Raw genomic sequence first — 16,113 nt, forward strand, 5'->3', positions numbered from 1 at the left:
GCCACGGAGGAGCCTGGTGCACCAGGGAAATTCAGCCAGTTTGACTCACCCATCTAATGGGGAGGGAGAGATGGATTCTGGTTCCCCTGCTGGGGAGGCTCAGCACCGCAATCCCATATGGGGGTTGAGAAGGGGCCAACCCCCAGCATTTCCCTACTCCCCTCTAAGGAGAAGCATTGAGCGGCTTTTCTTGGACAGGGGAGTTTTCAGACAGACCCTTCCTCACGGGGTTGGGTTTTAAGTGACACTCAGCAGCGCTCCAGCCCCACACATGGCAGGAGCCAGCCCCACACATCCTGCCACCACTCTTCTGCTTAGCAGAGACAAATGCAGATTCACCAGGGAGCTCACCCTCCCCACCTGTTTCCACCGCCCTGGCTGGGAGCCAGCCCCAGGGAGCACTGGGTTTTATTTTAAAAGACAGCTGCTCCTGGCTCAAGCAGCCCCTTCCTTCCCCCACCACGATGCCTCAAGAGGGGCTTTGTTCCCATCCCTCTCCCCAGTAGCTGGAGGAGAGCAGGCATCTGCCTCGCATACAGCCATTAGCAAATGCCAGCCTCACCTGGCCATTCCCCACAGCCATGCCGAGCATGGAACTTGGCAGTCTGGGGGAAGCAAACAGCAGGGCATGCATGGAGAGCATTGCTTACACATGGACACTCCTCCAGGAGCTGCCAAGGAGCCAGGGGTCCTTCTGAGGCAGTTAAGAGGCTGGGCTGGCAGCGGCGGTTCTAGGGAGTTTATTCTGTCTCACCTCAACATGGTTAGCCAGCTGCTTGGTTGATTCACCCCCAGTTCTCTGCGGCCCCATGCAGAGGTGACCCCATGTGGACGTCAGGACGGTGGTGTGTACTGAACCAACACTGAGGTTGGGCCCTGGGCTTTCCCACATCAGGCCACCAGCTCCACTGGTCAGAGATGAAACACTCTGGAGAGTCTGCAGCCGCAGCCGCTTGTCTTAGGGGGTGTCTACACAGGAGCAGGAGGCGAGGTTCCCAGCTCAGGCAGACATCCCCACGCTAGCTCAGATCGACTTGGGCGCTAAGGATAACAATGCAATGGCACAAGTGGTGGGATGGGTTAGCCACCCCCTCCCCACAAACACAATCTCAGCTGAAGCCCTAGGTGTTGCGACAGAGTTCCTCCTCTGCCCTGGTGGGTCCTGCGCTTATTGGCGGATTTGCTCGCCTCAGAGGTTCACAGCAGCCCTCAGTTTGGCCACTTTCATGGCTCAAATCTACCGTTCACTCAGTTAGCCTCATCGCTGGCCAGCATGGGGAAAGGAAGAACAATCCCCGCAATCTCTGCTGATCCACCTAGTGGATCGGGGAACAGGCCAGAGACCTTCCCCTCTGGTGGAACCCACAGTCCAGGTCAACTCCTCCGGTATCAAGTAGGGAGTTGGGGGATGGAGGGAACCTGGGCCCGCCCTTACTCCAGGTTCCAGCCCAGGGCCCTGTGGGTTGCAGCTGTCTACAGTGGCTCACGTGACAGCTGCAACTCCCTGGGCTACTTCCCCATGGCCTCCTCCTAACCTTCTTTATTCTCACCACAGGACCTTCCTTTCTCCTGATGTCCGATAATGTTTGTACTCCTCAGTCCTCCAGCAGTACGCCTTCTTGCTCCCAGCTCCTCGCGCACACACACCACAAACTGAAGTGAACTCCATTTTAAGCCCAGGTGCCCTGATGAGCCTGCCTTAATTGATTCTGGCAGCTTCTCGATTGGCTGCAGGTGTTCTAATCAGCCTGTCTGCCTTAATTGTTTCCAGAAAGTTCCTGATTGTTCTGGAACCTTCCCTGTTACCTTACCCAGGGGAAAGGGAGCTACTTAACCTGGGGCTAATATATCTGCCTTCTAGCACCTTCCTGTAGCCATCTGGCCCAACCCTGTCACATAACATACATGGGGCAGCCACCCCAGCCATGGCTACCCACTATATTTAGTAGGCTGGCTTGGTCAGAGTTAGCATGGGTACATCTCCCCCGCAGGAAGTGACACCTACACTGGAGATGTACCTTGAAAGCAGACACTCCTGCGCCTCCCTCTAGAACAGGGTAGCATGAACTAGCTTCAACCCCCCCACAGCCTGAGCGTCACGTACATCAGCACACATGGAAGCCATCAGAGCTGAGTCATTTAAGGGTCCTCAAACCACGTGTCGTGTGCCCATCCCCAGACTGATCAGCTCCATATGCTTCAAGGGAAGAGACGGAAGGCCAAGGAACCAGTTTGTTTTGCAGCAATTTCTTTAGACTTTCGCATCCACGCATATGATCCATTCTAGAGGACTTTAACAGAGCCACAGCCCCTGCTACAGACTGGCCCAAACAGAATGGGTCTCCCACTATTAAATTCTGGAGAGAGAAATTTTTAGGGATCCCCCACTGGTTCCATTCTAGTCAGGAATATGGGATTTCTCCAGAGGGAATTGCTCTGCTGCTCATCAGTCTTACCCCAGCTGAGCCACGCGCTGGACCTTTTCGGAGGCATTAGGCTGGGATTTTCAGAAAGGCAGATGCTCGGCCTCAACTGCCCTTCAGCCTCTGAGAACCCGGCCAGATCTCTTCACCATGCTTCCATGCTCTGTGCTGCTCACACGGGCCACCGCAAGCGCCTCCCATTGGCCAGGGTTGGGCAATGCCCCCACGGGATCGTTCCGGGGTGCCATCCTGCCACGTTCCAGGCCCTTGGACTCAGTTTTGCCTCCTCCCTGCCATCTTTCCAGCATCTCAACACTCCTCCCCGAACCCAGTTTCACATCATATTCTGAGCTGCTCAGAGCAATTGAACAAGGAAACAGACATTCCCTGGCACCCCCCGCGCCTCCGGCCAGGATTCCTGACCTTTAAGGTTACTTGAGATCTGTAATGGGGTGGCACCCACCTCTCGCAAGTGCCCCCTGGTGGGGCATGTGTGCACCTGCAGTTTTTATCCACTCACCGTGCCCCCTGTTGGCCGCTGCATTTGTCAGGAGGGTCTTTGGCAACTCAGCCCTCTGGCCAAGCCAAACTCTGTCCATGGATTAAACAAACCCCTTCTGGGGTACACAGTCCCAAGTGTCCCCAATGTCCTGCAGCCCTCCCTGGGCTCAGTCTTTAACTAGCCCAGCAAGGCCCATCACAGTACTGCTTGGTCCAGCTAGGTTGCAAGGCTCCTACTCTGGAACTGAGCAGCACCCCAAGGGCTTCTTCCCTGAGGACTCCTTGTCCCTATTCGAGTCCTCAGTGACTCCAGTCTTCCTGCCGAGTCACCCCTTTTGGGCTCAGTTCACCGACCACAGCTCCCCACTGAGTCAGCCCCACCCCTTCCCTGGGGTGCCGCAGTTCTAATTCTCTTCCTTGGGGCATAGCCACTTCCCCTGGTCCCACCCACTGCTCTGGGCCCCAAACCAGGGACCCTTTAAGCCCTGTGCTGCGTCCCTTCACTAATCGCTGCTCAACATTTCCCTTGGCCACTTCCCCGCAGCCCCTCTTAGCTGAGTCCCATTAGCCAGCCAGGAGCCACTCTCAGGCTCCCCTTGTCCCTGTCTAGCAGACTCATGTGCCCAGCCCCTGCAGCCAGCCAGGAGCACCTCAGCCTCCCCCAGTCCCTGCCAGCAGACAACTCACACTGGCCTGCAGCTCCTTTTATACGAGCCTACTGGGCCTGGATTGGCTACATCCCACATGGCCTCTCTAGGCAGCTTGGAGGACCCTCTCCACTGCCCTTCTTCTCTGGGGCAGGGCATGGCAGGAACTTGAAGCCTACTGCACCCCATCACAAGATCCCAACACCCAACATAACTTAAGTCCCCTTTGTAGCTAATCAGCAACAATAGCCCATCCCTGGGGCGATACAGCTCAGAAGGACCCGGGGTCCAGAGAATCAGGGGGTTCTTCTGCACCAATCACTCCAGCAGGAGAAGGAGCCAGTGCGGGATGCGTACGTCAGCATCCCGGGCGCAGCCTGCCGCAGCTCTGCTCACCTGGACATCTGCTTGTACGCGTCCTCGGCCACGGCGAAGATGTGGGGGTCCATGTCACCCATGTTCTGGCCGCTGTAGGCATAGATAACTGGCTCCTCGTAGATGGGCAGCTGCTTGTAAGGGTTGATGGCAACGAGGATGATACCTGGGGGCAGGAGGGAGGACATTCAAACCCAGCCAGGAGCGGAGGGGCGGGGCAGGAGATGCTGTGAGGGGGATCCCCCACCCCAGCACCTCAGATGAAGCTCGGCGGGGGGAGGGCGCACCGGGGAAGGGGCATTTGAGCTAGCACTGAAGTGAGCCATGGCAGTTATTTGATGTGCATGGCCATCTCGCTAACATGGCCATCACTGGGGTATTGGTATGAGCCTCAATACCATCCCCCTCCAGCTGCCATTTTACAGCAGGCAGGGCTAGGAGACAGAGGAGACCGCTCATCCCAGGAAGAGGGGGAGGCTCATTTGTAGAGGGCCAGAAAGCAGTGACCATGTCTGGTCTCAGGTCAGCTGGAAAGCCAGGCAGGGAACCCAGGTGTCCGGCTCCCATCTCCCCTCCTCCAGCCACTGGACCCTGCCCCGTAGGGAGTGCGGCGGGTTACCGAGCTCAAGGACTCCCCCGCACAGAAGAGTCCCAGGAGAACCTGCTCTAGCCCAGTGACCAGGCACTCACCGCAGTAGGTGTAGATGGTGTTGGTCTCCAGGAAGCGAGCCCTGAGTGTGTGCAGCACAGCCGGCTCGTGGAGGTAGCTCAGGGCCACCAGGTCGTTCTCTCCCGACAAGTAGTCGGGGTTGCGCAGGAAGGGCAGCTGGGGGCACTGGGGGTCGAGGGGGTAGGTAGATTCCTGTCGTGGGGAAGGAGGCCAAGGGAGAACAGCTGAGCTTGCTGAAGCCAGCACCCTCAGCCTGGGAACAGGGTTAGTCACCGTTCTAGCGGCCCAGCCCGGAAGGCACTTGGAGGCTTCCTACGGAGCCAGGCTGGGTCACCCCCATGCAGCAGCAGCTGCTCTCCCCAGCCCAGACCGGCAGTGCCCCCCAATCCCCTGCCACGTGTCCTCTAAGCCACGGCCACCACACCAGACAGCGCTGCGCAGGGCGGGTGGGAAGCCAACCCTTCGTCCTGCAGAAGGGGCTGAGGCTCCTCATGATGGAGAGGAGCCAGCTCACCCTGCCGGGAAGAACTTCTCCCTCCAGTGCACCAGGTGAGGGGTTAGTTCAGCAAAGCGGGCATTTGCCTGTTCCCAAGGCTGTCTGCTAGGACAGTCGGGGAGGCTGGACGGATGAGCAGGCTGGGCTGCTGCCCTGCATACCAGTGTGCGAGGAACAGGTGCGAGGAAGCCCAAGTTAGTCATGACTAGGGCCCTACCAAATTTACAGCCATGAAAAAAAAAAAAGCACGACTGACCGTGAAATCTGGTCTTTTGTGTGCTTTTACCCAATACTATACATGTTGTGTCACGGAGAAGACCAGTGTTTCTCCAATTGGGGGTCCTGACCCAACAGGGAGTTGCAGGGGGATCGCAAGGTTATTTTGGGGGAGGTCACGGTATTGCCACCTTACTTCCGTGCTGATTTCAGAGCTGGGTGGCTGGAGAGCAGCAGCTGCTTGCTGGGTGCCCAGCCCTGAAGGCAGCGCCTGGCCAGCAGCCGCGCAGAAAGGTGGCGATATTGTACCAGGCCACCCTTGCATCTGCAGGGCTGCTGGCGGGGGCTCTGCCTTCAGAGCTGGGCACCTGGCCGGCAGCCGCGGCTCTCCAGCCGCCCAGCTCTGAAGGCAGAGCCCCCGCCAGCAGCCCTGCAGATGCAAGGGTGGCAGGGGGCTGCAGTATTGCTAAAAAACCCTCCTTTTCGGGTCAGGACCCCGACAATTACAACATCCTGAAATTTCAGACTTAATTTGCTGCAATCATGAAATTTACTATTTTTAAAATCCTAGGACCCCGTGAAATTGACCATGAATTTGGTAGGGACCCAGCCACGAGTCATCAGCATCTGCTTCATCCAAGTTATGCTTTGAGGCACTTGCTACAGCTCAGAAGCCAGAAGCCTCTGAGCAGCCTCCAAGCCATTGGCGGTGACCCTGCGGTGGTGAAGCCAGGCAGAGTTATGGCTTGTCCTGGGCACGGCCAGGCTGCCCGGCCAGACTTACGATTCTGTCACGGAAGTGGTGACTTTGAATCAAGTCGGTGACAGCTTGGAAATGGCAGCAAACATGTCTGAGGCGGCCCCACAAGCAGAGGGGGCTTTGCAACCTGGCGCACGGGGTCCCAATGCCACAGGCGTTTGGCCGGGCCACCCCTCCGCAGTTGGAGACGGACGGGCGGACAGGCCAAATCTGAGCGGCACTGTAGTGCGAGCCCGGGCGCTAGGTGCAATGCCCAGAGCCAGGCCCAGCCCCACAGGACAGGAGCTGCTGCAGTGGGGTGAACTCGCTCTCCAAACCCACCCTCATCGCCCGCACTGCACTCGTGTACACTGATGTAGTGAGAACAACGCCAGGCGGGGACCTTCCTGCGACCGCCTGAAGTACACGGGCACGTTAGGCATCGCCAGCAAGGGGCGGGGGGCCAGAGCAGCGCCCGTGCTTGGCAGAGGGGAACGCGCTCGCTGGGGGTGGGTTGGAGGACAGACGCCGGTTCCGTGAGGAGACCAGGCACTCCCCATCCTGTCGGAAGCTGCCCGAGCACCAGCCCCCCAGTCGCAGCAGGACATGGAGCTCCAGGCAGCCCTAGGAGAGCCGTCTGCTGCCAAGCTCTGCAGAAGCCATTTCCAACCCAAGGAAAGGGCCTTTGCCAGCCAGTGCGCAGACCAACTGGGCAGGCAACTGACCCTCCGTAGGACAGAGCTCCACCCCTGACCACAGCAGCCCCGGTTGTTTCCATTTACCCAAACTAAGACCCGGTCAGTGCCCACTCATCTGCATTGCACTGGCCAACGGTATGGATCTTGGACTGCTCCCACCCCAGGGAGCTATAGTAACTTAGAACACAGTCTTCCCCCCCCTGCCCTGTGCACTGGAGTTAGGGGAAGGCTGGGGGTACCACCTACTCAGCCCCGCAAGGCCAGAAGGCTCCCTGCCTTACCGAGCCATCTTCCAGTCGGAGATGGAGGAAGCCGTCTCCTTCCTCGTAGCCCCTGGTCAGTTCTGCAGATTTCCAGACTTCCAGGCAGTCAGGGATCCACACCCGGGTGCCCTACAGGAAAAGCAGGGGGGCGGAAGCACAGAAACGAGACAAGCAGCTGCCATCAGACACAAGGGAAAAAACAGGGCTTCTTCTGCTGAGCCCCTCCCCTGGCGGCTGTGCCAGGTGCAGACCTCCCTCACCCTTCCAGGCTGAATGAGGTGGCGTGGGAGAATGAGTGGAGGGGTGCCAAGGTATGGAGAGGCGACCTCTTCATCCAGCTACAAGTCACTTGGGATCCCAGCTGTGCTCTCCGCTGGCCATTTCTGGGGTTGGAAGGTGGCACAGGGAGACTTGGCAGGGCAGGGGATGGGATGGTAGCAGTCACTTGAGTTCCTGCAGCGGAGAGGGGACGAGAACTAGCCAGTGGGAGAAGCGCTCACCTGGCAGGCTTAGGCTAGGACATTCAGCCTCTTCCATTGGCTTTGTCCTTAGGGCTCTGGCAGCTGAAACTTTGGTGGTTCACAGCTTCGTTCCATGCTGTTAATGCCCCCTCAGAGCTCAGTTCAGCTACCAATGACACACGGATAAGAGCCCAGCTTTGCACCCTTCCCACGCCCTGGCTGGCCAAGGCTGCAGGAGGGTCGGCCCTGCCGGCTGTGACCAGATGATCCATCTGGCATGAGCCAAGGGGCTGCACTTTCTGCATCCACTCAGGTGGGGGAAGCCACCTGCTCCATGACCGGCTCTCGGGGCAAATCTCTTACAACACTGGGGAACAGCAAGGACCAGCTCTCAGGCTGCAACCCATGAAGAAACCCTCTCCCCAGCTGCCAGTTTGCATACAAAAGCCCTTCCCAGCACCTGCAGGGAACCAAGCCAGTCACTTCAGACAGACCTCTCCCCCAAGGAGGAACGGCCAAGCAGCCTGGGCCAACCGCAGCAGTGTCCCATGGTTCAGAGGCCTGAGCACATGCAATGGCCAATGTACAACTGCAATGCAGACTCCTGGATTCTGTTCTGCCAAGGGGAGTCACCTGGGGAGATGGACATGTGGGACTGAAGGGCCATGGGAAGTGCTGTGGAGTGGCTAAAGTCAGAGATTGTGCCAAGAGCACAGAACAGACAGGCCTCTGGGTTCTCTTAAAATCAGAGCTCAGATCTGGGGCCTGACTTGGCCCTGAAATTCTCATGTGCCAACATCTGAGCAGCTGCCTTCCCAGCAGAGGGTCTGCCAAGGCAGCTGCGACTTAGCCTCTCCCTGCTAGACTGCAGCACCCCGCTGTCAAATGCTGCCTTGGACTGGCGCGCACCCAACTGGGTGGTTTGAGAGGAGAAAAGTTCTAGTGTTTGTTTTGCAGTTTCACTGACCTCCACTGTCCCAGCCCCAAAGAGTTTGGTGTATGCTCACAAGCTTGTTTCTCACACCAACAGAAGTGGGTCCAATAAAAGATATTCCCTCCCCCACCTTGTCTCTCGAATACCTGGGACCAACACGGCTACAACACTGCATTCAGAGGCATGCGTCAGGCCCCCCAGATTGTGAGTTCTTAAATAGATATGGGCTTTTTATTTGCCTTTTGGTCACATTTTCAATCTTCTCTGCAACCATAAGGGCTAGAAACTCACTTTGAAAAGAAAGGCGGAGATTCTCCTCCGTTCCCAGGATTCCAGGAACTGGGGCTTTAAGGAGGTCAAATATTGCAAGGCTTGCAATAAAGCAACAAGAACCAGCCACACTTGTTTCTGGGTTAGGCAGCTTAGTTCTCCTGCGTGGCAAGGGTCACCCCTGCATTTGCCTCCTTGGTTTCTGCAGCTTTTCCAGTTTTATTGGATTGCCTGCCGAGAAGACTTCTTTACAGCACACTCGCCTGATTCTCTTCCCCCAGGTTTCAGGCAAACCTCACTCGATATCTAGACAGTGTTCACTAAGGCGCGTTAAACGGCAACAATGCAAGTCCTAGATTTGGCAACAGGCTCTTTGTCAGAGCAACGCTCCAGGTTCAGTTAGCAAGAGATGCTAGGGTTGGAGGACCACAAGGAAAGGAGACACCTGCTAGAATACCAGCCCTGCCTTAGGTCCTGAGCACACTTGTGCCAGCATTTGCTTGCGGGGGGGGGTCCCCTCAAACTTGGGAGACATGTTCTAAACAAAAATTCCCATCTGAACCTCAGAAAAGCACCGTTAAAATAGCCCACAAGTTTCATTTCAGCTTGTATTGCCCCAGGGGAGCCCCTGATGCATAGAAGAGACCAATTAGTATCAAGCAGGTCATTATAAGAGATTCATCTATATGTTATCAATTTATTACTCTAATTTCTCATAGCATCATCTTTCATTCACCTTTCAGCCATAAGCTCTTACTCCTTGTAAGGGAATTGCACGCAGGCTTTCAGTGAGGCCCAGGAAAGACTGTTTAGTTCTTGCCATTTTCTAATACAGAAAGATCAGCAGGTTGGATGGGGGGTTACCCGGGGTTGTTTCAACCCAAAGCTCTTTGTAACCTTTACTCTCCGTGAGGTGGTGTCAGGAAATGAGTCAGGGGAGAGACGGCTGTCCGACCGACCGACGGCTGGCTCAAACAGGACAACACGAGTGCTTTCACTTAAAGCTAAAACCTTACTTAGTCTCAAACACTTACACACGTCTGCAGCAGGTTAGTAAAACACCCCCAACCCTCGATAATTCCTGAAGCGGAGCGTGGTTCTCGAGTGGCACAGCGGCAGCCCATCTGCCAGCGGGGAACACGAGATGCATCCAGAGGGAGAGTCCAGTCCCCAAGCGTCCCACTACCTCAAACTTTATTTATACATTAGTAATAGAATGACATGCCCCTTAAAGAAAAAACTTGTCAAGCGACCAGTGAAACTGCTTAAGCAAGAGGTTCCTAATTATTGATTAACCAGGTGTGGGTTTTTCCCCAGAGTCTGCAGCCTTGAGACCCCAATAGACATTCCTGGGGCACATCCTGCTCTTCTAAAATGCATGTATCAGCAACCTCAACACAATTCTTAGCAGGAAGGACACGGGGTCAAGCTGCCCTTTCTGTGGCACTCAAAACCCCCTCCCCTCCTGCCTTGGTCAAGCTGAGTTTGCTACATGGCCACTTTATGGCCTGCTGACTTGGCTGCTTTTAGCAATAAGCCATAGCGGTTTCAGGCACTTTACTGGTTTGCTGACTTCTCCCTGTACAGGGGTGGTTGAGGGGAAGATTTCTTCCAGAAAAGGATGGCATGATTCATAGAATATCAGGGTTGGAAGGGACCTCAGGAGGTCATCTAGTCCAACCCCCTGCTCAAAAGCAGGATCAATCCCCAATTAAATCATCCCAGCCAGGGCTTTCTCAAGCCCTGGGATCCCTGCAGTCAAGGGATTCCTGCAGTATGAAGCCCACAAGCTCAAAGAAAGCAGTTAGAAGTTTCCATGAAAGAAGAATCTGTCATGGACTTTTTTAGGCTAGAAACCTGGGAACAGTCAGACTGGACCAGATCATTTGTCTAGTATCCAGTCTCGGATTGTGGCCAGCACCAGAAGTTTCACCTTCCTCTGGAATAAGCCCCAGCGCTAAACAGGTGAGAGTCTGCACCCTCCACATGAGATCTCCTAATCCCTTCTATTTAGGGATTCTCTTAAAATCCTTTCCAAGAGTTGTTGGCACCAACTGTGGCCGTTTTCAAAAGCCACCTCATGTCCAGTCCTGCCAGGGCAGGTAAGCTGCTGAACACCAGGTCCCAGTGCAATACTGTGGCCAAAAGGGCCAGCAGGATCCTTGGATGCATAAACAGGGGAATCTCAAGTGGAGGGGTATTTGGCTCTGGTGCGACAGCTGCTGGAGTCCTGTGTCCAGTCCTGGTACCACAATTCAAGAAGGATGTTGATAATTTGGAGAGGGTTCATGAGAATGATTAAAGGGTTAGAAAACCTGCCTTGGAGTGAATGAGAGCCTTGAGTCTATCTACTTAGCTTAACAAAGAGAAGGTTCAGGGGTGACTCGATCAGTCTGCAAGTACCCACGTGGAGAGACTGGATAGTGGGCTCTTCCATCTTGCAGAGAAACGACCACCACTATCCAGCAGCTGGATGCTGAAGCTGGACAGACGGGAAATAAGGCACAAGTTTTGAACAGTGAGGATAACTAACCCTTGAATAATTTTTCAAGGGTTGGGAGGGTTCCCCCATCACTGGAAGTTCCAAAAATCCTGACTGCTCTCAAGAGATCTGCTCGTGGTTCAGAGAAATTAGTCCAGGAAGTTCTATGGCTTGTGTTATGCAGGAGGTCAGACAAGGATGCCTCCTGGCTCCTCCCTACAGCAGCTACTTCACAGACACAAGGCAGGGCATGAAGCCCCCCACGCTGCCAGGGAAAATGGGCTCAGAGGCAGTCCCAGCACATCAGGTGGCAGTCCCCAGGGGTCTCTGTGACCCACCCCGTCACACCAAGACCTGATGCAGTGCCCCATCTGAAGAGCAAATACATCTGCGTTTCTATAGCAGAGAGCTTTCCATGGAAGGCGTCCCAGCACGCCATTTTACAGAAGGGGAACTGCAGGCTGAGGGCCTGACGTATCTGGGCATATGGAGTACTGGGCAGTGATGAACGGGATACACAGAGTGCAGGCTAATGGCAAATCAGGGCCAGAGAAGTCAGCGGCAGAGCAGAAATTCCAATCATCCCCTCCTCTAGTCACCATAGCCCACTTCTTTATTCTGAACAAAAATTCCTACTAAGTAAGTTTCTCCTTGGATATTAGAAATGAGTGTGGCTATGTTACTTGCCACCCAGAAATTCTACAAAACTGACATCTACCCGCACAGATTAACACCTCATAAGAGAAGCCAGAGGTCTTTTGCAGCCTAAGGAAAGCTTCTTTCCCAATACATATGGCCCAGCTTTCAGGGACAGGCTCTGGGAGGAGTTTTAGCCCCATGCAGAAGCCCCACAATAACATAAGTTACACGGTCTATTTTAGATTTGCAAGGCCAGTAATATATCATGCTCCCAGCTGGCTCCTGCCTGCCTGCTGCTAGAAATAGGGGCTGCAAATTTCACAGATTTGCAAAATCAGCAAAATATATAACTTGGCTCAGACCAAGTGTTTCTGCAGCGTGCAAGACACCTGTGTTAACAAAATGTTAACAAAACAAGCAGTGAATAGTTAAATCAAGATGACTTTAAAAAAACAGCTGTTCTAACCACACAGAAGTGTATGGCATTAGATCCAAAACCCCTACGCTGAAAATATTTAGGTTGCAAAGGTAACCGTTTCAAAATTGGGAAGTGCCAGAGTTTTGGCTACCTATGCAACTTAACACAGCCCCAACTAGAGCTAATGGAGATTTCCTATATGGACCAGCCACTAGCCGGAGATGGCAACAGTTTACCACTGGCTTTCACAGCTGTTTGAAAAAGCTTCTGGATTAATTCCTGGTCGTATTGGAGGGGAATGTGCTCTGGCAGTTCAACCCCTGCTACCCCTGCCCTCAGCTTGTCCCATCCCTGGCTCCTGTTCCCAACCCCACCCTGCCCTTCTGACCCCCGCCACTGGGTCCTGCAGCCCACTTCCCTGCTCTGCATTTCAACCAGGCTGTTTGCAGGGGGCAAAGAGCACAGAAGAGATTTTCCCCAGCTCTTGGTTCTAGTGACTGGAGCCCCAGGGTTTGTCTACACTGCAGTTAAAAACATCAGCTGGCCCATGCCAGCTGACTCAGGCTTGCAGGCCTTGGGCTGCGGGGCTATTTCATGTCGTGTAGACTTCTGAGCATGGGCTACAGCCAAAGCTCTGGGACCCTCCCACTGCACAGGGTCCGAGCTCAGGCACCAGCCTAGCCTGGAGGTCCAGGTGAGCTGGCACAGGGCAGCCGTGGGTTCAAGTGCAGTGTAGGTGTACCTCCAGTGCCAGGAGGAGCAACTGCAGGGAGAGTCCTGCTCGGCCCCAAACTGGCCCGTGATCAGGGCAGACAATCGGAGCCGCCAATCTCGAACAAGAGCGAGCACGAACAAACTAAGTTCTCAGAGGTTTGTGGTTCTGCCCATTTGAGCACTTCATGGAGGCAGCAAAAGGTCCCTCTGACACCATGGTGTCCCCCCGCAAACTCACGCCAAATTTCAAGCCCATGCTGCAAAGCAGCCGGACCAGAACTTCGCGATGAGACTGTCAGTATATAAATAAATCGAAAAACAAAAACAGACAGGGGCAAGGAGCAGTTTTCCCTCAGCTTGTTCCTGGAAACAGCCGAACCATTTTGGCCGAAGCCTTTTAATCCCATTTCAAACAAGAGCAGGTCAAAGTGCACTAGGGGATTTTTAGCACACAGCAGCAAGGTCCATGGGGCCATTTAGTGCACGGCCCACTGGAGAGCTGTGGCTTCACACCCCAGCTTGCAGTCTAGATAAGCCCATAAGCGTTGGGGTCCTGGGGCAGGTCTGAGATGAGGAGCACCCACTTCTCCTCTAGCCTTCAAGTGGAGTTGCATGTGTGTAACCCATGCCTGCTCGGTGTGGTACTCTGTCCCTCTCTCACGGCACCTCGATCTAGAGATAGAGTCTGCTACAGCCTTAGCCAAGAGCCTGCGGTTTTCAGCTCATGCAGTACAGGCTCACACACGAAGCTTCAAGGTTCAATCCCGCCCCCTGACAACCAGGGTCTGGCAGAGTTACGCACGTTCAACAAAACTGAACATCACAAGAAGTCCCTTGATCTAGCGTGCAGCATTTCCCTACTTCAGCTCAGCACTGCACCACCGATCCCCCTGCCCCAATACAGCAAAGAACAGTCGGGGGGGGGACGGGGACTGTGCTTTAGACAGTGCTAAGATGAGGACATGCTCTGAGATGCAGGAGTGAATATGCCAATTGTAAACCATCATTGCTCAAGAGACTGACTCGTTGTAGATTATAACAGCTCAAGCTGGGTACAATTGCTATACAAAGTCAGAGCTCCAGGTTTTGCTCGTTTCATGTAGCAGTTACCCGCCCTAGTCCAAACTTTAAAAACCCCATGATTATTTTTAAAAATCAAAACCTATTTAAAATTAAATGTGAAGTTATGACAACCTACGCTAAGGTCTAAGCTAACTATAATCAATTACAAAGGGAGTTATTTAAACAGTACATGTCAGCTGCCAAGTTGTCAAAGTGAACTTATGGAAGTCATTCGCTAAGCACCTGGTACCAGAGTTAGCTGAACCAGCTTTTGACAGCAATAGTCTCTTCTGCAGGTGCAGAGAAAGGGTTTTCTTCACTTCAGTTAGTTCAGTTCAATGACTAGTTCACGCCAAGGTAAGAAACCAACTGGGAGTTGGGGGGGGGAGAAAGAACAGGAAAGCTTGTCTTCCACTCTAAGAGTAAAAACTAGATGAGAGGATGAAATCTACGACTTCTAAATCCTTGAAGGACAATGGTGACCAGAAATCAGTTCAATTCAGTAACTGAGGAATTAAATCAAAATAAAATTTTAAAATGCAAACTATATACTTTGATAAACTTCCCCCCTTTACGTATCCAGCCCTATTTTTATTTCACCAACAAAATTTGAAAATGCGGTGTGCGCATTTAATTAAATTTCCATCCAAATACAACTGGACACAAAATCACAAGCAACAAACTAACAGTCCTCCAGTAAATAAGAAATGCATCATTCACCATTTTCTAACAAAAATATAAGTGTGAAGAATCTGAATAAATGTGTATAGTGATAGCATTTGCTCCTGGTTAGTATTTACCTCCAAATCAACATATTCTAATAGTTACCAACCAGTGAGGATTAATCTTTCTTTAGGAAAGGAACTGAAAAGAACAAATGCAAAACAAGATTAAAATCTATTATTTAAATCAATGTTTCCAGCCTGGAAAAATCAATCCACGCTGGCCTGGACACAGGGTCTAATTGCACTTGCACGGTAATTAAGTTTTCAAAAAGGAACTAACGTGTATGAATCCGCTGCTGGGCATATATTTATTTATTTGATGGAAGGAAGAAAAACCTCAAATAGGCATCAGTATTTTGTAATTGCTGGGATGGGACATAGTAAGCAGGAGTGTCATTCAATAGGGGGCACAGGGGACAGATGTCCACCCCGCAGACTTTTCTTGGGTTTATATGCTCCCCTGCCACCTCCCCCACCAATTTTGCAAGATATCATCACATATCACTTTCTATCAGCTGACGACTTCACTCCTCATCCCTTGAATTTTTCTGATAGTAAGTCACGTTCTATGAAACTTTAGCCATGGCTGTGCATGGGCCAACATGCACCAATTGCCAGCTCTGGGATAGGCCTTTCTGTGGTGAGAGTTCTGGTTGAGTAAGAATAGGCTGCCTCAAAGAACACAGGTATCACTCAAACAATGGTACATTCATCATGTGAGCACTCATTCTCACTTCCCATGGGGGTGATAGAGGGTTTGCTGCTGCTTGGGAGGTCCGAGGAAGCTCTGGGAAACACGGTGGAATTCCCAGATGAAAGGCTGTGAGCATTTAAGATGGGACAAAGACAATAGCATCAGGCGTCTAGGTAGCATTTCCATCTCATTTAACACAAGATTTGAGGCCACCTACCCGTGCTTCGGTCCTATTACCCAGCCAGATGTACATAGCCATAGTTACTGTTCCCTTTTGCACAATTCTCTTCTAAATTGGGCCAACCGTTTTGCTTTTATTTAAGCCTCACAATTTGATGAGGTGGCTGAAACTGGGAAAGGAAGGCACCCAAACTCTAGCTAGATCTACCAGAACACATGGTTGAAAGGGAGGGGCTCCTGTGTGGCTCAACTCAAGCTTAGAGCATCAGAGGACCTGAAGGAATGCCAGGCTGGGTTACATAGATCTCCACACTGGAGTTTTTCCCCCTCACTGCAGGCTACAGCTGAGCCCAGAAACACTAAAGCCCTCGGTCTAAGCCACTCAGAGCAGCTAGACTTTAAGGACACTTTTTACAAAACTGCAGCAGGTCACATTGCAGCAGTGAGCGAATGCATGAGAATCAGGAGGGGAGACTGAAGGTTCGGTTTACTGTCCAATTTCTGTG

General features: G+C 53.1%; 1 protein-coding gene across 1 annotated transcript in view; it reads right to left on the minus strand.

Annotated features, from left to right (window-relative positions):
• Positions 1–16,113, minus strand: part of LOC140903395 (unconventional myosin-Vb) — a 74,703-nt gene that overhangs the window by 46,253 nt on the left and 12,337 nt on the right. The window contains 3 exon segments of the mRNA XM_078850626.1: positions 3,968–4,112; positions 4,637–4,808; positions 7,047–7,203. Coding sequence (XP_078706752.1) covers positions 3,968–4,112; positions 4,637–4,808; positions 7,047–7,203 — 474 coding nt within the window.

The sequence above is a fragment of the Lepidochelys kempii genome, chromosome 25, assembly GCF_965140285.1.
Source record: "Lepidochelys kempii isolate rLepKem1 chromosome 25, rLepKem1.hap1, whole genome shotgun sequence".
Classification (NCBI taxonomy): Eukaryota; Metazoa; Chordata; order Testudines; family Cheloniidae; genus Lepidochelys; species Lepidochelys kempii.